At 36.4% G+C, this 26,149-nt stretch overlaps 1 protein-coding gene across 10 annotated transcripts in view; it reads left to right on the top strand.

Moving 5' to 3' along the window:
- Positions 1–26,149, top strand: part of PKHD1 (PKHD1 ciliary IPT domain containing fibrocystin/polyductin) — a 640,097-nt gene that overhangs the window by 309,415 nt on the left and 304,533 nt on the right. For all 10 annotated transcript variants that reach the window (XR_011974315.1, XR_011974316.1, XM_072642432.1 and 7 more), the window contains 5 exons: positions 3,535–3,647; positions 7,334–7,439; positions 10,496–10,630; positions 16,876–17,014; positions 22,828–23,074. Coding sequence is in view for 8 of the 10 variants with exons in the window: in XM_072642432.1 (XP_072498533.1) it covers positions 3,535–3,647; positions 7,334–7,439; positions 10,496–10,630; positions 16,876–17,014; positions 22,828–23,074 (740 nt within the window). In the remaining 2 variants the exon portion in view is untranslated. The remainder of the gene's footprint in view (positions 1–3,534; positions 3,648–7,333; positions 7,440–10,495; positions 10,631–16,875; positions 17,015–22,827; positions 23,075–26,149) is intronic.

The raw sequence follows: 26,149 nt of genomic DNA, 5'->3' as shown, positions 1-26,149 counted from the left end.
TCCATTCTCTCGTCTTTCCAATCCTGCCTCTAGAGTACGTATATGACCATGTCCTTTGCTTACTCAAGAAGTTCCAAGGGCTCCTTTTGCCTCTCAGATGGAATAAAAACTTCTCTGGTCTTTAAAGTGCTTCAATATCTTGCTTCCACATCTGGTCCACATTAATTCTCTTGTCACTTTCCCTTACATATTTGGTTATAATCAAACTGGTCTGCTTACCTTTCCTTCAAATACACTATTCTATCCCTTGCCTGTGTACCTCTTTAGGCTGTATCTAGTGGTCTATCACTTCTACAATTCTTCTTGGAATCATAGCTCCATTCAAGGATCTGTACGAGGATAATTTCCTATAAGAAACATTTTCTGATGTCAAAGTGCAGGTAGGTGACACAGGGGATAGAATGCCAAGCCTGGAGTAGGGAACATTCATCTTCCTCAGTTCAAATCTGGCTTTAGACATTACTGGCTATGTGACCCTGATCAAATCAACCCTTTTTGCCTCAAGTTCCTCACCTGTAAAGTGAGTTGGAGAAGGGAATGACAAACCTATCCCGTATCTTTGCCAAGAAAATCCAAAATGAGATCATGAAGAGTTGGACATGAATAAAAAACAACTGAAAAAAAGTGCTCTATCCACCAAATTTCTTTGCATTTAATTTAAAAATTTTATTTTGTATTTACTTATCTATGCTCATATTCTGGTAGAATCTAAGGATCTTTAATATTTGTTGTTGTTGAGTCATTTCAGTTGTGTCTGATTCTTGGTCAGAGACCCCATTTGGATTTTTCTTGGCAAAGATACTGGAGTGGTTTGCATGTCCTTCTTCAGCTCATTTTACCGATGAGGGAACTGAGGCAAATTGGTTTAAGTGATTTGCCTAGGGTCACATAGTCAGTAGATATCTGAGGTCAGATTTGAACTCAGGTCTTCCTGACTACAGGAAGGGTACACCTAGTTGTTTGATTTTAGTTTCATGCAAATGTACCCGTTCACAGAACTTACAGGGGTAGTTGTCTGCAGGAGAGTGTTAGAACGAGCTTCAATTGTTACATTGTTACAGTGTTAAATTTGGCTAGAGCCAGAGCTGATTGTTAAATTTTTGGTGAGAGCATTTACACTTTAGAAACCAGCAAATATAAATCAGGGCTTGATTTATTGTTTTATTGATTGTCTAGACTTAAGAAAAGATGAGGAAAATGTGGATGATGTGGATTAAACTTAAAAGTGTGTCTTGCTTACAATTTTCCGAGAGTTGGTTTGGTTTTCAAACATTTATCAACATACCACCGTAGGGAACTCTACTCTTAACATCTTCTCCTCTCATATAATCTTCAGATATGAGTAATTGGGGCTTTCTTAACCAATGCTTCCCAGGGATGTAATAAAAAAAGCCTCTCTGACCCTTTCCTGTGATTTTCTATAGGGCAACAACAATGGCAGCTTGCATGTCTACTGGGCTTTAATGTTTGCACAGAGTTTTCTCACAGCAGTCCTCTGAGATGGATCAAACGTATTACCCCATTTCACAGACAAAGGAACTGTGTCTATACTTATATTACTAGTGTATAGTTATATTGTCTATAGTAACTTGTCTATAGTTATATTACTAGTAAATGACAAGAGTTAAAATTTGAACTCAGACCACCTCTTGTAACGAAGAATAAAGGGAGGGAAAAAATCAGCTCAGCAGAACTTTGACCAAATCCAGCACTTGATGCAATTTTCCATATCCATAATCTCCTACCTTTTCAAAGCAGGAGAAAAATACATCTCTCTCTCTCTCTTTCTCTCTCTCTCTCTCTTTCTGTCCCTCTCTCTGTCTCTCTGTCTCTCTCTCTCTCTCTTTTTTGGTTGAGCTTGATCAAAATAATTAGATAGTGCTAAATTTATTTTTCTTGTTATTTCCATTTAGGCAGCTCTAGTCATTGTGCATATTGTTATTCTGGTTTAATCATGTTTTTAATTCCATAATGAGGATGGCCTTTCAGTGAAAATTGAGGGGAGAGAGATGCTAAACCTCACTGAATCAACATGTTGCTCTTGGCTACACAGCATCCAAAGTATTTTTAGATTTGTGGCTTGTCCTGGCTTCCCCTAGCAGTATATAAATGGATTTGAGGGTTCAATTTAATAGTTACTTGTTTAAAATGGTAATATGTAGTTTTTATAGAGGTTGAACTACATGACAGGGAATTTGATATAGCAAAAAGAGCCCTAGGCAGGGTATGGGAAAGGGAGGGAACAAACATTTATTAAGCATCTATTATGAGACAGACAGATGTGTACAACTATCTCGTTTGTTCCTAACAACAACTATAAGAGATAGATTTTATTAATATTTCTATTTTATAGTTGAGGAAACTGAGGCAGACAGAGGTTAAATGTCTTTCCTAGGGTCATACAGCAATAAATATTTGAGAGGAGATTTAAACTCAAGTCTTCCTGATGCCAGACCCAGCACTCTATTCCCTGCACGATCTAGGAGACCTAAATTTATTAATGGAGTATAAGATCTTGAGCAATCCCTTCCCTTCTTCTATGCCTTCATTTCTGTAGAGTGATGGTGTTAGAATCCGATAATGGTACATGATTAAAATTTTGAGTGACCTAGATATAGTAGAAAAATGGTAAAAAATAATCAATGGAGTGAAGTAGAGAGGTACCTGAGTAAGTAAGGGAGAGAAAATGTTCTGTGTGATGGAAAGATCAAGAATAACTAGGCAGTTGCATCTAGGCTTGGAAAAAATATAGATCTTAAATTAAACAATAGTTTAGTCAGCAAGATGGTGTGTTCTACTGGGTTGTGTTCCTCACCTGCTTTGCTTGTCCTTAGATTATGTATAAAATCTTGCCCTACCTCCTACATCCTCTGAGGCTGCCATGGCTCAGGCTACTAAGCCCTTGGTTATTGCCTTCCTTATAAAGAAGGGCAATATTAGAGAAATCCACTGGATCAGTAGCAGCATATCTAGTTGTCTGGTCACATTCTTTGGTTTATCTTTGTTCTCTGTCATGGGACTGGCTTTCCTAAAGTGGTAAAGAAATGCTTATCTTCTATCTATCTGTCTATCTATCTATCTATCTGTCTGTCTGTCTGTCTATGTACATCTCCATCATCTATCTCTATTACCTACTATCCATTATCATTTTCTTATCTATTAAATCTATCTTCTGTCATTTATCTATATCTGTGTTCTGTCAGGTCTATTAAGTAATGGCAGAAAAGGCATTTTATAATCTTCTTAGGACAGCTTAAAACCCACAATTCTAGTTTTTTGGAATGGTTTAGTTGTACTCCTGTAGTGCTGCTTATAGGAAGGAACATAAGCAGAAGTTCTTTCTATCCCTAAGATTTAATGTTGGCAAATAGTTCAGTTATTTCCTGGAAGTCTCAGTGTACCTTGATGGGAAGGGGTAAGTAGATAAGAACAGATTGAGCAGGGGAACAGTACCTTGAAATCAGAGTTTCTTTTCCCCCAGGAATCCTAGCAACTGAGGGATAACCATTCTAACAATCACATTATTTCCTTCAGAGAAACATGGTGTGTGCTGCTGGATATGGTTATTTCTTTCATCTTGCAACTGGTGAAACTTCCAAAGCTCCTCTTCTCTCCTTCACTCAGAATGTAGTCCATTCCTGCACAAGGTACTCTCCATTGGAAACATATATTTTAACAATAGGGCTTATATTTGGGCTGTGTGTATGTGTATAAAACTATGTATGCATAAAATTTTAATTTTATTTATAAATTGTAGCACTCATTTGCAATTAATGGGCATCCATGATTCTAGTATATAAAGTGTTTTGCATCACAAAGGATTGCTTAAATTAATCTTGCTGTATAATTTATATGCAAGACTGAATTATTTTTATTACCCACATCTTGAGCACTTTCTATTTAGAGTATTTTAGGACATAAGCTGTACTCTTCCAAAAGAGAGGTGAGTAATCTGATCTTTGTTTTGCCAATAGGAAAGTGAAATAACTTGGTCAAAGGTAGAGAAGAGGAAGTTCATAGTCCAGCATTTTCTTTGACAGGTAGTATACAGAGACGTGTGAAAGTAAATTAGAAACTAGAACATGCACAGTAGGAAATAAGCGAACCTGATCATTTTAGGTTCTCATTTCAAGTTTAGTCATCTGCCCAAGTGAGGGATCATGTGTTAATACATCATAGGTACTTTTAATTATCTGAAGGCTCTCAGATCTTATATTTCCAATGACTACACTTTTATCTGTCTTTTAACCCCACTTCCTGTTTCAGTTGGACTTGGAGGGAACAAGACTTGAGTTCACATACCACTTTTGACATTTTACCTGACATGCTGGGGCAACTGTCCAGAACCTCAGTTTCCCTATGTGTAAAATGGGAATAATAATACCTACCTCACAGGGTTTCTGTGGAGCTCAAATGAGAGGATGTGTGTGTGTATACATGCATATATATATATGATTTTATAAATATTAAGGCAGTATACAAACACCAGTTATTCACAATTTTGCCTCTATTCTCTCTTTGTTCATCCTGTAACATTATAGATTTGGATTTTCAAGGACAGCACTCAAAAGAATATTTATTTTCTCCTACATACCAATATTGACAGTTTATTCTTTCATAGGGTGCATCAAAAGAGATAGATAAATGCATGTAATAGAAAAAATAGATCCATTCAAATATCCAAGCAAAGCTATAAAAGTAGTTATGGTTTTGAAATGTTAATGTACAAGTTGAGAAAAATTTAAAGACATCAAATTGTAAAACTAGGTATGATTAATTGCCTTCCTCATGAATTCTTACCTGTAATTAATTGTTGCTTTCATTCCACCTTGAATCTTTTAACTCAAAGTTAAAAATGCTTCCTTAGTTGATTCAGTCTTTGGTTCTTTTTAGTCTAGCCTCTTTCTTGGTATCAACTGCTCTTGCATCTTCCACAGCTGGTAACTCTGGTACTTCAGTTTAGAAAATCATTCTAGTTATTACCTTCTCTTAATAGCCTGCTTCTGAAAGAAAAATCCCCAGAGATTCCATCCAGCTTTTTCTTTTTCTTCTTCTTTTTTTGAGAGAGAGAGAGAGAGAGAGAGAGCGAGAGAGAGAGAGAGAGAGAGAGAGAGAGAGAGAGAGAGAGAGCTTTATTCTTGTTCTTTTCCCATGGGTTATATGGGGCAAATGCTCAACAAAAGAAATTAAGAGGCATAAAAGGGTCTCCACATTTGTCATTTTGATGCTCCCTCATTATATTATGAAATGAAGTTATTTGCTGATAAAACTTTCCCTTTCCAGGCTTGGTTCTTTGCCCTTAAAAATTAGAACTTAGCTATTTTTCGGTCTGAACAGTCTTTAGCAATATCATACGAGAAAATTAGATACAAACCTGCTAATGATAGTTTAGAATTTTAACAACAAAATGATGCCTTTGCCACTGTATAATTTAAAAAATAATCACTCATTTCAACAGAGCTTGGAAAGCATTGCACAGATATGATTTCATCATATTCAAATACAAGGAAGTCCTAACTAATTATTGATACCTACTTTCCTGGTCTTATATTTACCTTGTGTTAATAATCTATACTGCATTAAACCTCTGAATTCACACTCCACTAATTCAGGATTTCATAGAATCCCAAAGGTACCGAATTTAGCATTGAGAGGTTCCTCAGCAGCCATCTATTCCTACCTGTACCCCAAAGGAAGCAACATTGTCAATTCCAACAAGTAGTCATTCATGAGGGTACTCCACTGGAAATATTCTCCATTGTGGAAGTTGCATTAGGGAGGACCATTCTACCCATTATTAAATAAGGTATTTTCTAAACTAATTTGGAACATATTTAAGAATACAGGGGGATGTCCTTCACTTGAGACAGTAAATGGCTTTCAAGCATTTTAATAGCTTTAATTTATATTTGCAATATTTATTATAATCCACTGTGATAATAGGTCAATCAAAAGACATTGTCTATAATGAATGATTACTATGTAGAGAATATTCTTCTAGTATTTTAGGCATTGTATATCAGGGTTGGGGAACCTGCAGACTTGAGGCCGCATGTGGTTCCTCAGGTCCTCAAGTGCAGCCCTTTGACTGATTCCAAACTTCACAGTACAAATCCCCTTAATAAAATATAATAAAAGAGGACATCTTAATCTTTTTATATTATGGACCCTTTTGGAAGGCTGGTGAAGTCTATGGTCTCTTCAAAATAATGTTTTTAAATGCATAAAATAAAATACATAAGATTTCAAAGAAAATTAATTATATTGAGATATATTTATTAAAGTATTTTTTTAAAAGCTCACAGTACCATGTTGAGAACTCCTGATATATAAGATAATATATAATTCAGTGTTAGAGAAAACAAAGTGGAGAGGGCAGAATTCTGGGCTTACAATTAAGGAGATTTCCCTTACACCTAATAATGGTGCAACCCTGGACTATTTATTTACCTTCCATGTGCCTTGAGCAACTCCCAAAGAGTTATCCACTAACCCATAGATAGGTCTTGGTTGAGGGCATTCCTCAGTATGAGGTGAAGGTTGCAAAGACTTCATGGAGAAACTGAGCCTTGAAGGATGGGTGAAATTCAAATAGATGCAAAGGCGATGGGGAAAGTACTTTCCAGTCTGAAAGAAACAAAGTCAATAAAGGTACAAAGACAGAAATTATTATGGAACAAAGAAATTATTATGGAATGATAATTTGGAGAAGAAACTGAAATAATTGTAGTGAAGGATATATATATACACATATATACACACATATATGTGTGTATGTGTGTGTATGTGTTTTTGTGTGTGTATATATATATATATATATATATATATGAAAGCATCAGACCATCATATTAGCTAGGCAAAGCAAGCCAAATTATGGAGCACTATGGAAGCTCAAAGAAGTCTGCATTTGAGATAAATGAAATTTTATTTCTTTAAAATCATTCTGTGCTTCAGACTTTCTATTAATTTGGATGTTTTCTAACTAATTGTCCTGAATTAGTGGAATTCCACTCTGATACATGTTTTAGCATCACAGGAGTCTGAATCTGAAGAGATCTCAAAAGCCTACCTGTCCATCTGACCTATGCATGAACAGCAATTCCATATGTAGCAATCCTGAGAAGTGATCACTCGGCTTCTACTTTGAAGACTGATGGGAAGAAAATTATTTTTAAAATGAGGGTGATAGCAGTTAGATCACTGAGAAAACACCTGATAAATGTTTATCAAGGCTCCCAATCTCTATGAATAACTTGTTTTTCTGTCTTATCATGGAAAGGATAGTTATCATATCAGAAAGTTGCTGATCATGCCTTATAATTTTCTTCTGTAGGTATGGTCTTCTTGTGTATCCCAGGTTTGAACCACCACGAGTAAATGACACTGGTCCCACTCTGTTCCAGAACTTCACAGTTTGGGGAAGTCAAGGTGGTATTCAGGTAAAGCCCAAGTCAGCCCCCTATTAATGTCCTTCATGATTCTCTTAGGACAGGATAGTGTGTGAAGATCTTTCATTTCTCTGTTACTCACTGAGGACTTACTAAAGGGGGGTTAATTATATCAATGATAACGTGAATTATAATTTGGAATTAGATTATAAACTACTCAAACTATATCTTTTATTTTTGTGCGTACCCTTACTTTAAAAGTTTTTTTCAATGAACAAAAATCTATTATTTCTCCTTCCCACATACTCAGAGCTAGAGATCATATCTTTTCTTTTATTTTAAAGCATCTTTCTTTTTTGTATTTTTAATTTAAAAATTTAAATGAACAAAAACATGTCTTATCTCCTGCCCACCGTCCCTTATTAGAGAAAAAAGAGGGTCCTCCTCCAATACTTATAATAAATATGCATGGTCAAGGAAAGTAAATTCTTACATTGGCCAACCCCAAAGAGTATAGTCTTCTTTGCATTCAATAGTCAACAAGCATTTATTAGCTACTAATTCTGTTCAACAGACTGTGCCAGGTGCTTAGGGGAGAGATGTAGCTATTCCAATAGTGGAATAGTGACTTTACTGTCTCTATCCTCCCTCCATTACGCTTTCTCCCTTGCTTCGTCTCTCTGTCTCTCTCCCGCTCTTTCTCTCTCATTACCCATCTCTGTCTTTCTGTCTTCTCATCTCTTTGTATGTATATATATGTGTATATATACATATGTGTATATGCACATATTTGTATATATATATGCATATAAAAGGTATAACACACGTAGTCATAGCCAATCCTTAATTTTTGCTTCCTAGAAAATGACCTGAAAGTAGAAAACAGGATGTTGATATATTGAACCTATGGGAACTAGGAGGTTAGTTTTCCACAACCACCAAAAACTGTAATCTTTCACTAGAGACTGTTGAAAATAAACTTTTACTTATATAATTCTTAAAAAAAAAACATTAATTCTCACAATATGCATTTTCCTAACACAGTAAGCATGAAATAATCTCTAAAATGCAATACATAAAATAAAATTGGAAATATGCAAAACATTTTTCTTGCTTGTAATTGCCCAGAATTATGTGACTTTTTAAGCTAACATCTCATAAAAAAGGTGATTTCAGATAATATCCACTTTTTAGAACATATGAAATCTATAGTACCATAAATATTGTACAGAAAATAAAATTCTTAAAATTAAAACATTTTTTAGCCTGAGTATTACCTTCTAGTATATAGATGACGGTGTGAAGGTGTTGTACTGTATACTATACTGCTATAAACCTTTCTACCTTGACCACCCTCTAAATAGCAAGGGAGAAGCTTCTGGGACTTTAGTTATTGCTGTTAGAAGGTGACAAGATTGATGAGGTCTCAACATCACCCACAGCATTCTGCCCTTTATGGCTAGAGGATGCCATTGGAGCTCATGAAGGATACTCTAGCTTGAAATAATCTGCCAATGATGCCTGCTTCCCCATTTGAGATCCTTAAGATTCAGAGTATGGAAGCATAGCAAATATGAGTAGTTTAATCTTGAGACTGATTGATGATGGGATTGGCAAACAATGTAGACATGCAATGAATGCATGGGAAACTCTTTATAATGATAAAATGAACATGAACAATGAAGAACTGTAGGATGCCAGCCACTTCACAGATTTGCATGCATCCTGCCTCTCTTTTTGTTCCTCTACTGTGCATAACAGGTTGCCAACAAGAAAGTGAAAATGAGTTACTTCTGTGAATGCTGAGAACTGACTATATATACACATATCCCGAAAGCCGTATATATTCGCAGTACATGTAGTTCTGTCTCTATGTATGTATATGTAGGATCCTAAGTAAATAATTGCTGAATAAATGAGTAAGTTACCATTATCTTTCCATTTACTATTTTCCTTTGAAAATGACCAGCAGCTTTGGCATAAATCAGAAATCTTTAGAGTTGGAAGAGACCTTAAGTAGACATCTAGTCTACTCCCAATCATTTTAAAGATGAGGAAGCTGAAATCCAGAGGGGTTAAATGACTTGCCAGGGTAAGTGGCATATCCAGGGGAAGACCTCCTGCTTTTCTCCCTGCCCTGTTCTACCTATGCTAATACCTTTCCATGTTTGTGGACATAGTGGCCCAAGTTCAGACTTACGCTATAATTGAGACAGGTACATATTGATACAGTGAATCTGTGCTTATGCTGTATTAATTGTCTCTTTATAGATTGCTAATTATATTGATTAAGAGCAGCTAAGTGGTGCAGTGGATAGAGTGCCATTCCTGGCATCAAGAGGACCTGAGTTCAAATCTGCCCTCAGACACTTAATAGCTGTGTGATGCTGGATAAGTCACTAAACCCTGTTTGCCTCAGTTTCCTCATCTGTAAAATGAACTGGAGAAGGGAGTGACAAACCACTCCAGTGTCTTTGCCAACGAAACTCCAAATGGATCATGAAGAATCAGATATGAGTAACCAGCTAAACAACAATAAGATTGATTATGATAAAACTACACTACGGAAGAAGATATGAAGCTCAGAAATTTTGGGAAACTCATTTTTCTTTCTTAGAATTATATGAAAATCATGAACTTATTTTAGATGTTTTAAGTATATAGGGACTTCACGTTGATCTCATTAAGATGCTAGTTACCTTGAGAAGTAATTAAATATTTATAGAAGTTATTGCCAAATGGTGATGATCCAAGTGGTAACATAAGAGCAGGACAGTAACCTCTGTGCTAGTGTGGGAAATCAAACCTTCTTCTCCATCCCTTGGGATTCAATATATTCTTCTTTTTGGGTAGGGTGGAGCAATAGAATATAAGCTCCCTGAAGGGAAAGACTTTTAAAACAACATTCATATCTCCATTGCTTAGCTCTGTGGCTGGAACACCGAAGGTTCTAAAAGAATTGATTACTGGACTGGGGAAAAAAGTCCAGATTTCTTTTCTTTCTTTTTCTTTTTTTTTGTTTGGTCAATGCATATGAAATATAAGATTTGAAGAAAGGATGATCATGCTATATAGCCATTACCATAACATATGCTATTGTTTTATAGATTTTCAGAAGTAGCAATCTTCAGCTTAAAAATTTCCAGATTTACCCATGCAAAGATTTTGGGATTGACATCTTGGAAAGTGATGCAAATTCTTCAATTATTGATAGCTTATTGGTTGGTCATTATGCTGCAAAGGTAAGTATGGTCTCTTTAGATTTATGTTATATATTTTAGTTGAATCACATCAAGTCACCAAACATATGCTAAGTGTCCATTATGTGCCAGGCACAGTGCTAAGCACTGGTGATACAAAGAAAAGAGAGGAATAAAGGAACTATGTGATATAGTGGAGAGAGTGCCAGGCCTGAAGTCAGGAAGACTTGAGTTCAAATCTAGCCCCAGACACTGTTTGTATGATCTAAGCAAGTCACTTAAACCCTATTTGCCTCAATTTCTTCATCTGTAAAATGAGCTGGAGAAGGAAATGGCAAACCATTCCAGTATTTTTGCCAAGAAAACCCCAAATGGGGTTTATTTTTAACCAATAGCAAAGAGACCATGAAATATTTTTCTGATCTGATCTTAGTTGACAACATTTTCAGAAATATCCTGTATTCAAACTTTAGCAACAATATTAGTTATTTAAGCCTATTTTGCCCACAATGGAAAGATTATGGAATTTTTGTAGTGAAGGAGACTTCAGGTTAGCTAGTCCAATCTGTACATATCTTAATAAGAATCCATGCTATTACATCTCCAGCTTTGATCTAGAGACTTAAAATGATAGGAAAAACTTAGTTCTTCCTCCCCCCCCCCCCCCAAAAAAGCATTTCACTTTTGGAAAGTTCTAATTGTCAGGAGGGAAACAGCATTATGTAGTGGATAGAAGGCAAGGAGTCAGGAAGACCGGTGTTCAGATCCCTCCTCTGAACACCAATTTGCTGTATCATTATGGACAAAATATTTAACTTCTCAGTACTCCAGGATACCCTATAAATTACAGATAAGTTGCCAATCTGTACACTGGGAGTTTCTTGCACATATGTACCCTCTGCCCCAATAGTTAAGATATTTTCCCTTAAATAAATCTGAAATCTACCTTCCTAAAACTTCAACCTATTACTTCCAGTTCCACCTTCTCAGTCCAATTAAAACCTTTAAGCACTCTCCTTCATCTATGCCAAGTCAAATTTCTTTTTGGATCCATTGCGCATGCGCATGTCAGACAAACTTCTTAAGGGAGAAGGCATAGGCAAAAATGGAGATAATATCCCCTCATTTTCTTAGATGAGAGGCATTGTGGGAGAGTGCAATAAGAAGTGGACTTAGAATGGAACCTATCTTTTATCTTCAGTTATGCCAGATTTCCGTTGTGTGACTTGAGACATAGAATTATAGAAACAAAGATTTTGAGGTAGAAGGGGCCTTAGAGGTTATTTAGCCCAAACCCTTCATTGTACAAGTGGGAAATGGAGACCCAGAGAAATTAAGAGACTTGCCTAAGGTCACACATCTAGAAAATGAAACAGTCACAAGTCATCTAATTTTTTGACATTTGTTTTTCATCTAGAAAATGAATAATAACCCTCACAGTATTTTTGTTTTGAAGATCAAGTAATACAGGTATAATATTTTGTAATAGCATAAGGTTATGTCCACTACTACTACTGTTGTAGTTTTATGAAGGTTTCTCATTTCTGTCCCAAGCCTACATTTCTAAAATAATGGCAGTTGTTATAGATCTCTTCTCAGCCACTGCATGGTTGGGGGAATGAATGGCTGATGACTTTTTTGACTTGATGAAACTTAGGAACTGCTTCCGAGTGACTGTCTGTTTTTTGAAACATGAAGCAAAGAGGGCCAACATGCACTTACACTGAAATGGAAAAGATTAGATACATGGAAAATGGTGTATCAGAGAGCTAGGACAGGCAGCAGGGGAGTATGGTGTCTGTCTTGGTCCTCTTTCAGAGTAGTTTATAAATCTGCCATGTTGATGACTTATATTGCTCATAAACTTGATGGTGACTTTCTACCAAAGTGTACCAGACAATCTGGCAACCTCTAATGCACAGTTGTGTGGATTAGCAAATCTGCGGATTGAGCATAAATCAGTGTTGTCCAAATCAGAACTGGGCAAAGGCAGAACTAAAAAAAAGGTTCTATATCTCTGGTTCTGATGATTTGTCCAGTTAGATTTCACGTATAGTACTTTGAAAATTTTAAAGTGCTTCATAGACACTAGCTATCATCGTCTTCATCAGTGACTATAATGCTGTCTACTACTCCTTTTAAGGGACTATTTCACAGGCTAATAGGTATTCATACTTATAAGGACTTTATAAAGGCATTACATTAAGGCTAAATTCCCTGTCCTGTTAGTCTTGCTAAACATCTTTTGGACAATCCTCATGATGAGAAAATTAATGCTAATCTGAATTATGTATTTGTTGGGACAGGATGCTCCCCAGATTTAAAAACCATGACAATAGTGGATCAGAGACCTTGAATATTCCCAGAAATCTGCTTTAACCCTTATTCCCTTCCCTCACCAAAAAATAAGAAAGAAAAGAGTAAAAGAAGAACCATGAAGCTGAATAACTAACCATCCTGTTAAATTCATGTCACAAAGTTTTAATTGATGTTAACTAGACATCATTATTAATGAGAAAATTACATAAATTAAGATGTAAATTATGACAAAGGGCTTCTTATCATGAGATAATCAAAGATAATCACACCCCTGGGGTGCCAGTAGTAATGCAATGCAGTTGAATGACTCTAAATCCCTTACAAGTGCATTACTAGAGTTTGCTGTTAGGAAACATTAAACAAAACTCCTTAGGTCTGTTCTGGACAAAATCTGGCTGCTATCATCTCCAAAGGTGAATCTTTATAATATTACTGGCTTGAGGGAAGTCATTCATTTAAATCATAGAATTACAAGATTTTAGGGGAAGAAGACTCCTTAGGGATTATCAAGTCCAACAACACTCCTATTTCTTACCATTTTATAGATGAGGAAACTGAGGTCCCAGAAGGGAAGATATAATTTTCCTAAGGTCACAAAGCTATTTAATGGAAGAGTCAGGATAATAACCTAGACCTTCTTGCTATCATTCTAATATGCTTTCTATTCTGTAGAGAAGCTATATAATATCTAATGGATAGATCTGACTCCAAATCCACAAAGACCTGGATTCAAATTCTGGCTGTAAAATCTCAGGCAAATAATTTAATTTCACAGTACTCTAGGTACTTTATGACTTTAAGTTGAAGAGAGGGAGGTAACCTGCATTGATGAAGTGGGTTTTCTTACTTGGGAGTTCCCTACATGAAAAAAAAAAAATCATGATTCTAGTCCCTCCTTTTTAATTTTTTCATGAGAACAAAATATGGTTATCTTGTGGCTACTGTTGAAGTTTTATAAATATTTCCCATTGGAATGATAGTGGAGGATATGAGGGAGGACAGTGAATGATCTTGCAGTCAAAAGACATGCATTTAAGTTTTGGCTCTGATACCTCTTAGTTGTGTAAAGTGCTTGGTAAGAATCTGATGACGCAATTGTGGGTTACTATTATTATTTTGGTTATTTGAATGACATTGTCTTAATGTGATTCATCTGAAAATGTAAGTAAGGTACGGTTAGGCTACCACGTGAAGTTGGTTAGGACCCAAACCAAAGTTTATAAATTACTTCAGTTTTATCAAATATTGCTTTATACTCATATTTTCAACTTCTTCAATTGATGAGAAAACAGAAATAACAATTGTGGCATCAGTACAAATAGCATTTTACAATGGATATAGTGTCTTCCCATTTGCTATAGTTCCTAGTCTAGTGAATATATCATTGACTTGAGAATAAGATCCTAGTCTCTGCCAATATGTTGCCTTTGCCTCAACCTCTCATAGAGGTTGACAAAACAGTAGACTTGACAATCAAAGTGAAAAGACATCTGATTTTTCAGAGGAAAAGCTCTGTTGGAGCCTCATGGATCACTTAGAAAAACAATTAATGATGATCATACTTGCATATAATGAAAGCTGTATAACTTTATGCAGAGTGTTAAAAGGAAATGTACCTAACTTCTCTATTGGCCATGCCACTTTGGATTCAGCCACTGATTTTCATGTGGTCCATTCTCTTAGGAGTTGGGATTTTTAAAGTGCTTGGCCATTCTTAGACCAACTACCTAGAATTGTAAGGATGCAATCATTAATAGACATGAAACTACAGAGAATACACTATTTTCTATGTACAAATATATAAATTGCATATCTGTGCAAACATTCTCTCTTATTCATATATATCTGTGTTTTAGCATACTAAATGAAATCTTATTGGTTAGGTGAATGGATTAATATCTTGTGGATTAATCTCCATAAGAATAATAACAGACAACTCACTTGTATCACATTTTCAGGTATGCAAACTCCTTTCTTCATGTCCACCTCATGAAATAGGCATAAATACTATCCTCATTTTTCAGATGAGGCTTGAGAGCTCATAGAATGATAAAAATATAATAATTAGAATTTATATAGCACTTTATAAACACTATCTCTTTTGATCTTCTAACAGCCTTGAAAGGTAGGTTATCCTATTTTACAGTTGATGAAACTGAAGTAGTGAATTGCCCAGAGTCAGTAAATGTCTAAGGGTAGATTTGAATTCAAGTCTTTCTGACTCCAACTCCAGTACTCTATCCACAATGACACTTAGCTGACTAGGAACTTAGAGAACATCTAATTTTCTCTTTCCCCAGTTTTAGAGATCCCCAAATCATGTATCATAAATTTAGAGTTAGAAGGAACTTCAGGGACAATTTAGTCCAATGCTCCCATTTTGCAAATGAGGAAACTGAGAATTAACTTGCCCAAGGTCACACCCCAAGAGTACCACTAGTAAATGTCAGAGCTAGATTGGACATTCATCTTCTGACCCCCAAGTCTAAAACTCTTTCTAATATACCCCATTAGTTATCTATTTTTAGAGATTTTTTAAAAAAATGTAAGAAGTATGATATTTCAGTTTTGTAGGATCAAGGACTGGGAGGGACTTTAGAAGCCAATTAGCCCAAACTCTTCTTTTTATAGGGAAGGAAACTGAGGCCCAGGGATATGAGGTGATATGTCCAGAGTCTTTGAATTAGTAAATGTATCATCATTTACTCTGCCAGACTTCAGAGTTAATCATAACTTCCTTCTATCTTCTTTTGGGTTCCCCACTGTAGAGGCGTCCTCCCTGAGCACATTCCTAGGAACTTACCCCCAAACTAGGGTGAAAGGTGTAAATGTTCCCAGTCAAAGGACAGAAAGATGCATGGCTTGGAAATAGCTTTTATGCTTGATATGTAGCCTCAGCTTACATATAGGAGTGAGAATAAATTATTCTAAAAGTCCTGAACTCATTGTTTATTTGATATTTTAAAAATTACTTATATATATACATATATACACACATATATACATATACACATACATACACACATATATATACATTATATATGCATATATGTGTGTGTGAGTATATATAAATATCTATATATCTATATAGATATATATATAGTGTTGTTAATGTATTTTTGCATAATGGGAAGATCTTTCCCATCCATTAAAAGGGTCAGGTGACCTGCTTGAGTCACATGGAAGCCTGACTCACATGGAAGCCTGACTCACATGAGTCTGTGATGGGAGGAACTTGCTGAATGGATGGAACAGGAAGGGGGTAGAGCAGGACTGGGAGGAAGTAAGATAGACCAATCAGATCTGGGAGAGAAAGAGGAAGCCAACAGCCAGGACTGTATTTGCTGTTAATCCTACTCAGCAGTGGGGGGAAGGCTTGGGAATGGAGATGTCCCCTGCAGTGATAATGTGTACTAACATCTTTGTTGCTATGAAGGATTCAGTTTTCTGGTGTTGGGATTTGGCTTTCTGTCTGAATAAATGTTTTACTTCTGCCTTCTATATGGAGAGTCTGTTATACTTTGTGATTCAGAACTACACTGGCATATTCATAGTTGCCATAGGTGCTGTGAATATTGCCTTGGCAATACATATGCGTGTGTACTGAAATCAACAAAAATTTATTTTTGTCTTCACCTCATCTATCCACCCTGAGGGGGAAGAGGAAGGAAAATAAAACCCTTGTAATAAATATGTAGAGCCAAGTAAAAGAAATTTCTGCTTTTGTCGATGTCCAAAACTGTGCATTTCATTCTGAATATTTAGTGTATCTCCTCTCCAGCAGGTGTGTAGCATTCTTCATTGGTCCTCTAGAATTGTGGTTAGTCATAATGTTGATCAGGATTTTTAAACCTTTCACTGTTAATTTTTATAGTGTGGTTATTATTGTATCAACTGTCCCATCTCTGTATCAGTTCATTCATTTCATTTGGCCAGTTGTTATATCTTCCTTTCCTTTTTATCATCAGCAAGAGAGTTCGTGTATGTCAGCAGGAATAAAAACCCCTAAGAGACAGGAACTGTTGGTGTCCAAAACTACCTTTGTGAATTTTGATCAGAACAACTGCATTGCCATAAGAACCTGCTCGAGCTGTTATCGAGGACAAGGTGAGTTCTAGGAGTACCTGGTTTAGAAAGGAATTGAGACTGAAATGCAACAGAGTATAATAAAACGTAGAGGTTATCTAATAATTGCTTTTTTTGTGGCAATTGAGGTTAAGTGACTTGCTCAGGGTCACCCAGCTAATAAGTTTTGGAGGTCAAATTTGAACTTAGGTCCTCTTGACTCCAGAACTGGTTGCTCTATCCACTGCACCACCTAGCCACCCCTGAATTGCTTCTTAATCATGGAAATATATCAACAGAGATTTCAGATGAAGTATGAAAAAAAAGGAAAATCCTGCTAAACAATTTAAAGATGAAAGGCTTACAAACTAGTTACTTAGATCTTCTAGCCCCAATTCTAGAATTATTGGTGTTATTGTTATTGGATAGTAGAACTATTCAAATTCAGGATGATTTATCATCCCCACCCCAGGCTTTATAAAGGAATGACAAAGCCTAGGGAAGCTTAAAGGTTATTTCAGCATAACAAAAGGTAAAAGGAAATAGGTGGGAACCTGGCCTATTGATCATTATAAACAAATCAACCAAGTCATTCAATAAGAAGGAGTCAGTTTTGGAAGAAAGTAAATTCTGCTCAGTTAGCATTAAGATTCCTTTGACAGCACCTTTCTTTTTTTTTTTTAATACCATAAAGAACTTTATTTTTCTTGGCATGGATTTCATATTCATATTCCAGGTACTAATAATATCAAATATAGTTATTTGAAGGCCAGTGTTTCACATTATGAAGAAGCTCTTCAGGAGTTGCTTTGCTAATTCACAGTTTTCTTGAGATACTGAATAAATCAATGACAGGAACCACTGTGTAATGAAGAGTACTGATCTTTGAATCAAAACCTTACTAGTTGTGTGACCATCAGCAAGTAAGTCACTTTTCCCATCTGTAAAGTGGGTATCATGCTATTTGCTCTACCTGTCCTGTGGTTTTTGAGAGAGAAAAAATCATTTTAAACCATGAAATAGCATCAAGATGTTTCTTATAGTGATACACAAATGTTAGCTCTAAATCAAAACCTTATTTGTGACTTCTTAGACCAACTCATTCTGTGACCTTGGGCACATCTCTACTGGATGGTCTCTGATGCTCATTTCATCCCAGATTTCTGGGATTTTTTTGACATGATCTCTTCTGCCAAAGGGTTTAAAATTTAGTTGGAGAAGCAGGAAATAATAATAATGATGATAACACTAAAAAGACAAAGCAATAAGGTAAGTGCCAAAGGAGTGAGGGAGACAGTAAATGCTCCCCAGAGTCAGCAGAATGTATTTTAGTTTTGCTGTGAATGTTTAGGGAATTTGTGAAAGATAAAGTGGCAGAAGATGGATTGAGAAAATACTGGTGACCTTTTGTGCTAGACATTTTCTCAGGCAGTAATGTCAGTTTCAAGAAGCTGGGTGACACAATGGACAGTGTTGGGCATGGAATGAGGAAGACTTGAGTTCAAAATGATGCCAGATACTTACTAGCTGTGTGACTCTGATCCAGTCACTTAACCCTGTTTCTCTCAGATTCCTCATCTGTAAAATGAGCTGGAAAAGGAAATAGCAAACCACTCTGCTTTCTCTGCCAAGAAAACCCCAAAAGGGATCATGAAGAGTCAGACACGACTGAACAAAGATTTTGACAGGCTGCAATATTGGGTCTAAAATTAGAGAGATGACTATAAAGTTATATAATTTATACCTGAATTGAAAAGAAAACGTTAAAACAACAAAAATAAAAAACTAAAACATTATCACAAGTATGAGATAGAAGAGCATGAGTAGAAATTAGTTTATTTAAAAAAGATCTAGGAAATTCAATGTGTTATGAGTTAAAGAGTATGATATGCCCACCAAAGAAACTGAACATGATCTTAGGCTACATTAAGAGAAATATGTTGTACAGGGCCAGGCAGGTGGTGGTCTCACTGTTCTCTGTCACAGCCAGGCTACAGTATCTGGAATACTGTGTTCTGATTCTAATGTCATATTTTAGGAGAGACACTGATGTGCTACAGAGAATGGCCAAGAGGCTAGAGACTATTACATGGTGGAAGTATTTTCTAGTTATCTTGTTTTCTGATCCTTTTCACAAGTGTAAGCATCTAACAAATTGAAAGTCCTGGTCAAATAAATAATTTACTGCATGTTTCTTATCTATAGCTAAACTAAATCTATCTATAGATACATAAATACATATATACATTTGGAGATGCATATGTCTATACCTAAATAAATATATCTATATTGATATATGTCTCCAAATCTGTCTCTTTCTTTCTATCTCTCAGACTCTGTCTCTGTCTCTCTGTCTCTTTGTCTCTCTCTCTTTCTCTCTCTCTCTGTATATGTGTATATTCTTTAAAGTTTAGATACTGGCTTAAGAGTTAAGAAATTCATACCATGGACAGAATTAATGACCTCTTTTTTTTATTTGTTCCCCTCAGCTCTAAGAATTCATTGATAAGAAAGGTCTCTCAGATCCCAGCCCAAGGCAATGAGAGCAGACCCATCTCTATGAGGTGAATAAAACATTAGCAAGGTCAGCCCTGGGGTGAGCCAGACTCTTTCCCTTCCTTCTCTCCCTCAACCAATTATAATTCTCAAAGATCCCAAAGCTTAGCTTTGGGAATAGGAGATGCAGATAATACCAGCAATCATTACCCTAGAATCTCTGGGAAGAGAGGAAACTGGTGAAATATTACCCACATATATCAGAGAAGTGCAAGATAAGTATATAGATACAGATATAGATAAAGATGATATAAATGTAGCTATGTACATGGGGAAAGTTGGGAATCATTTTGCTACTGTCATGCAATGAATTGGATCCAGATGTTATACTACATGACTCCAAGACTGTACAGCATAAGAATTGGAAACCCAATTGGTCAGATAAGAACATCTCTTACAGAAGGAGGTAGCAGCTGCCTTTTGAGCCTTACAGACCACAATCATTTTTGACTACAAATATCTTTAATTCATTTGTGTAGTACTTTCAGGTTTACAAAGCACTTTATAAATACTATCTCATTGTTTCCTCACAACTCTGGAAAGTTATTCTTCCCATTTTACAGACAAGGAAACTAAGGCAGACATTAAATGACTTGCCCTGTTAGTAAGTGTCTCAGGGTGGATTGGAACTCAAATCTTCCTGACCCCAGGTTCAATCAGTTATCCATTGCATCTACCCAAATTTTGTGCACTGATTGTTTTTTGTTTCTCTTGTGTGGCTCCCAGCTTTGGAGAACATTTGGTCCTAAGTCATGGGGAGAGTTAATAGGACAGTATGATCATGGTTATTGTTTCTTTTTTTTTTTTTTTTTTTTAAAATGTACCACTTTATTTTTTTTTTTTTATTTTGTAATGTTTAACAATCACTGCCATACAATTGCGATTTTATCCCTCCCCACCTACTCCCCACTACCCCCCTCCCTCCCCACGACTGCATACAATTCTGTATAGATTCTACATATACTTTCCTATTGAGTATATTTTCACTATAGTCATGCTATGTAGTCAGACTAAGATAAATGAAAGAAATCGTATAACAAATCAGAACATGATACACAAACACATACACATACACAAACATGATCTGCTACAATATGTGAGTGACTTCCATATTTCTCTCTCTGAGTGTGGCAGGCATTTTGCCTTGAGATCTTCCATTGGGATTTTTTTTTTTTTTTTTTTGGTAAGAAGTTCTTGTGTTATTACAAAAATCTAAGTCTACCAGAAAAAACTCTCACACACTGTGGTTGTTGCTGTGCATAAAGTTCTCCTGGTTCTGCTCCTTTCACTCAGCATCAGGTCATATAAGTCCTTCCAGGCCTCTCTGAAGTCTTCTTGTTCATCATTTCTTATGGCACAATAGTACTCCATTACATTCATATACCATAATTTATTCAGCCATTCCCCAATTGATGGACATCCCCTTGACTTCCAGTTTTTGGCAACTACATAGAGTGCTGCTATAAATATTTTTGTACATGTGGGACCCTTTCCCATTTTTATGATCTCTTGGGGATATAGTCCTAGTAGCGATATTGCTGGGTCAAAGGGTATGCACATTTTTGTAGCCCTTTGGGCATAGTTCCAAATTGCTCTCCAGAATGGTTGGATGCGCTCCAGCTCCACCAACAATGAATTAGTGTTCCAACTTTCCCACATCCTCTCCAGCATTTATCATTTTCTTGTTCTGTCATGTTTGCCAATCTTATAGGTGTGATGTGGTACCTCAGAGTTGTTTTGATTTGCATCATGGTTATTGTTTCTGCTTGCATTTGAACCCCTCCCACTTACCACAGTGCCTGACACATAATAAGTATTGAATCAATGCTTGTTGTCTTGTTCTTTGTGGTCATGTGTTTAAAAAGTAGCAATATTTTGTCTAAATTAAATATGTGTTGTACGCGTAGATGTTATTGAAAAGAGAATGTTGGGCCATCTCCAGTCATCCTGATGAATATCTGGTCACTGGGTTCTGTTGACCTGAAAACTTTGTTAAGAAAAGGCAACATGGCTAAATGCATACATTTTATGATTTAATTAATTAATTGATCAATTCCCTATTAAAGAAAACAGTTACATAATGCATTATGGAGCCAGAAATGTTCTGGCTACCCAGTGCAGAAATCTTCTGGCTTATATACATTTTGCCGTGAGAAAGGAACTCTCCTAGTTGAACAAATCATAAATTTAGTAAGACAAGACAATTAACAAAGTAATGTCAATCAAATGTTGAGATTCCAAGCTGGGTAAGCATATGTCTCGGTGACAAGGAAGGAAATCCCACCACAGATAACTGACACAGGAAGGGGCAAACAATGTTCAATAGAAATTATGACCTAAGATGTCTATATTTTCCCCACCACTAACATGCCATAACATAGTATGTGTCCATAGATAATAAGATACAAAGGAAAGACCCATTATTCAAGACATGTCACAGGTCAAAGGTCTCCAAGGAATGCAGAGTCAGCTTTGGCTGGCCTCTGCTGACATAGGAAGAGGCACTCTCCGAGTTTGCTTCAGAGAGAACAAAGAGATTATTCCAAAATTTTATATTAAACATTATCAGTTCAGATGGCTCTGGAGGAGAAGTGAGGCTGGTGACCTGCACAGCCCTCCCTCACTCAAAACAAAGTCAAGTGCAAGTCATGTCATTATTTCTCTGTTGGCATGGTCTTCTAAAGCAACAAAGGATGAACACAACAACAACAATGTAGGTGCTCCATAGGGTCTTTGTGTCAGCAGGGACTCATATAGAGTCTGGCCCTCAGCTTTGTTTCTACCAATGAATCTGACATCATTTCCACATGGAAATTTAGGGAAATCAGAGGGCAGTTGAGACATTTCCCAAGACATTTCACCCAAAGGATCCATGAAAAATCCACAATCCTAGTATGCCCCTGATGAATATATTAAATTACAAATTAAATTAAACAAATTAAATTCATTTTAACAAGCATTTACAAACCAGCTATTACAGAGCACACTCTGTGCTAGTAACTTGGGAAACAAAAGAAAAACAAAATCCATTTGATCATTTATAAAGGGAAACCTAAGTCTTAGCAGTATCATAAAAAAGTATACTTAAACATTTTCCTTCCAAATAAAATCACTGGGACAATAGCAATGAACTTTGTTAGAATATTAGCTCCTTGAAGTTAGAGAGTGTTTTATTTCTGTCCTTGTCTGATCAACACCTAGTACCATGCCTAGAATATAAATACTTACTAACCAATTGATTGATTAGTTGATGTTGTGAGACTTGATGAATTTTTTTTAAACCTCTTTTCTGTTTTCAGGTGGATTTACTGTGAAGACTGAACAGCTGAAGTTTCTAAACTCTCCTAACCGAGTAGCATTCCCATTTCCTCATGCAGCTATCATAGAAGACCTAGATGGCTCTATTTCTGGGAGCAATGGAAGTTACCTTCTTGCCTCTGCAGAAAACCTTGCTTCTTCTTGTCAGGTCAACCAAAGTTTTGGTCACACTGTCAGGGTCAGTGTTTGTGGCCCAGACGTAATCTTTCATCGCATGTCTATTGGCTTGTAAGTATGAGATCTCTCCATTCTCACCCAAGAGAAAACAATAGACATACACTTCCTTGGGTCCCTTCTAAAGGGAAATAGTTCCTTACTTTCTAGATTTAAGTGATTGACTAACAAGAGTAGTACATCAAAGGATGGAGAAGGAATATTTAAGAATTACATTTGCCCAAATTCTAGCTTGTGCCATGATTTTAAGTTGTCTTTTTTTACCAGTTAGCCTGAGATGTTTTAGGGAAAGGGCCAAAGGCCCCTAAACTCTAATTGGCATTTTGGATTAACAAGATTCACTTCTACAACCTTCTGACTAACAGAAAGCTTGAAATAGATTTAAATTAAAAATGTTGTTTAAAAAGTTTCCAGCAGCGTCCGTTCTCATTTATATTCACCTTGCCCAAGTGCACCCAAAGTGTTCACTGTGCTCCAGGGTAGCAATTGCTGCAGCCTCCCATTACTTGCAAAGTTGCTTCCCTCCAATTCATTTTTTCCTTGTTAATTTCATGAACTATTGGATTCATACAATATATTTCCTATTAATATGGGAGAAAGCATTTCTTCGTTATGCTGCTCAGACTACCATTAAATCAGCAGCCTGGCTGTTTATAATGTATAATAGGGTGGCCATTCCTCTTGCTAAACTTGAAGTTGATGATTGTCAAATGATCAGGTTTCTATCTTTTTAATGTTTTTTTTTTCCTTATCTTCTTCCCTCCCTTTGTTTTCAGGAATCTTATTGCCTTGTATTGTGATTTATTTAAATATAGTGAGCCAATCATGGTCTCACTAACACTTTATTTGAATAGATAAAATTGAGGTGATGACATGATAGATAGAATGATTTTTGAGTAGCCTTTTCCGTTAAATGTCCAGTTTTATTCTAGTCTCATCAGCTTGAAAAATGTTCATTATTAACTTCTAAACTTATGGTCAATGTCAGAGGGTCACCATGGTTAAAGAATTCACCTAGTAGCCAGCCTTCTGGGGGTGAATATTCTCATACATAGCTAAATTGGTCCCTGGACAGCTTACTCAGTCTATTAAATGCAGGGTGGTACTGGAAGCATTCCTGTTTGTTAAAATATGACAGATAGTGTTTTACTGTAATAGTTTTTAAAATCCCAAGGCTAACTTCACACTTACGAGGAAGCACTGAAGTAAGAATTTGTGAAGGCATATAGATGTGATATCTAATATTAGTGAGCCTCAGTGACTTGAAGATATTCAACACCAATATAAAGGGTTTCCTTCAGATTTCCTGTCATAATTCCTGACTGAAGCTTGGCTTTTGTCAGAACCTGGTGACCTGGTTCTAGTTATATGGCTATATAAGTGATTCTATGGAAGATATTATGTAGGTAAAGTTACTCCAACACTTGACTGCTTCAGAATTATGTAATTCTGCAGTGTGTTTTTCATAAGGTGAAGAGATCAAATTAGTAGATTTGGAAACCGTTATCATGTGATTAGTGGTATTCATTCATGTCCATGTAGTGCATGCCAATGTAAGCTCAGAAAACTTTCTTAACAGAGATAATCCTGGTTGCATTTTTATGTAAAACTCCTTGAGGGCAGGGGACTTTTTCCTGTCTTGTCATTGTATGTCCAGTTCTAAGTATGGTGCCTGGCACATTTGTTCTTGTTGAGTTGCTGCATTCATGTTTGACTCTTTGTCACCCCATTTGGGGTTTTCTTAGCCAAGATACTGGCTTGGTTTGCTATTTCCTTATCCAGATCATTTTACAGGTGAGGAAACTGGGGCAAATAGGGTTAAGTGACTTGCTCTGGGTCATATAGCTAATAAAAGCTTGAGGTTGGATTTGAATTCAGGTCTTCCTGATTCCTGTCCTGGTGCTCTATCCAGTACCTAGCTGCCCACCTTGTGCATTATAGGCACTTAATATATGCCTATTGGATTAAATTGTGTTGGATGTCTTATTAGCCCTCTGTATCTCCTCTGAGTTCATCCCATCCTGCTTCCAGTCACTTCTAGCTTCTTGTAGTTAGTGTGTAGTCATACATATGTTGAAATATCTTTCTAAACCTATCAGAACATTAAAGTAATGGAAATTCAGTACAATTTAATCAACCAATCAACAAGCATCTATTAAGTACCTACCATGTGCCATGTACTGTGCTAGGTATGAGGGATAGAAGATCAAAACATTAAAGAAATACTTACCCTCAGGGAACTTACATTCTATTGGAAAGATGCATATTTCCTTATTTTCATTAGAGGCAGAGGTTGATTTAATGTGTCATCTTGGCAGAAATGCTTTGAGAGAGTACCTCCAAAGTCTTTTACAGGAAGAATGAAGTGGATGAAGTTATTTTTCAGCTGTCTGTTGTTAGAGAAGATTCTACTACCTTAACTTCTACATCCCTCTCTCTCCTTTCCCCTCTCCTATCTTGTGCGCAGAGCTCAGGTACTGACATGTTCTGTAAAGATAGAGGGGAATGATGGCTTTTCCTATAGCTTCCCTGCTTGTATCTAAAGATCACTTTTATATCTAAAGAATACTTTTCCAAGAACACCTGAGGAGGTGACACCAAAATGGCAGAGTGAAGCTAATATTTCTATAGAGCTCTCCCTTCTACAATAACTTTTTAAAAAAATGCCAAACCAAAACCAATAAAATGTCACAATGAGTCTTATTTTCAACCCAGGGCAGCTTAGAAATACAGAAAGAGAGGTCTTCAGACACAGGGGTGGGGGCTATCTGGGAGTGTGAGTGGAAGTGGCACCAGCTATGAGTTATGACATTAGTAGCACTGGGAACAATCTTGATCCTAGGGATGATAAGTGACTGGTTAGAAGGAGAATCCAAAGTACCTGTCCCAGGACTGGAAGTTGAAAGAGGTGCTTTCTGGTAGCTTTGTCACTCACCTAGTTCTGGATTATAATTCCAGGGCAGAGAAGAATGGTTGTTGTGAGGGAGCAGTGATTCTACTTGGGTAAGAAGAAGAGTCCAGACCAGGAAGATAGTGACCTGACCCCTCCATGTATCACACCACTTTGAAAACATTGAAAACTTACAGGTTTCCACTGAGCTGTGAAAGAGGCAGAAGGACACAAGAGAC

This window comes from Notamacropus eugenii, chromosome 2 (genome assembly GCF_028372415.1).
Source record: "Notamacropus eugenii isolate mMacEug1 chromosome 2, mMacEug1.pri_v2, whole genome shotgun sequence".
Lineage (NCBI taxonomy): Eukaryota > Metazoa > Chordata > Mammalia > Diprotodontia > Macropodidae > Notamacropus > Notamacropus eugenii.
This window is presented reverse-complemented; position numbering and strand designations above follow the sequence as displayed.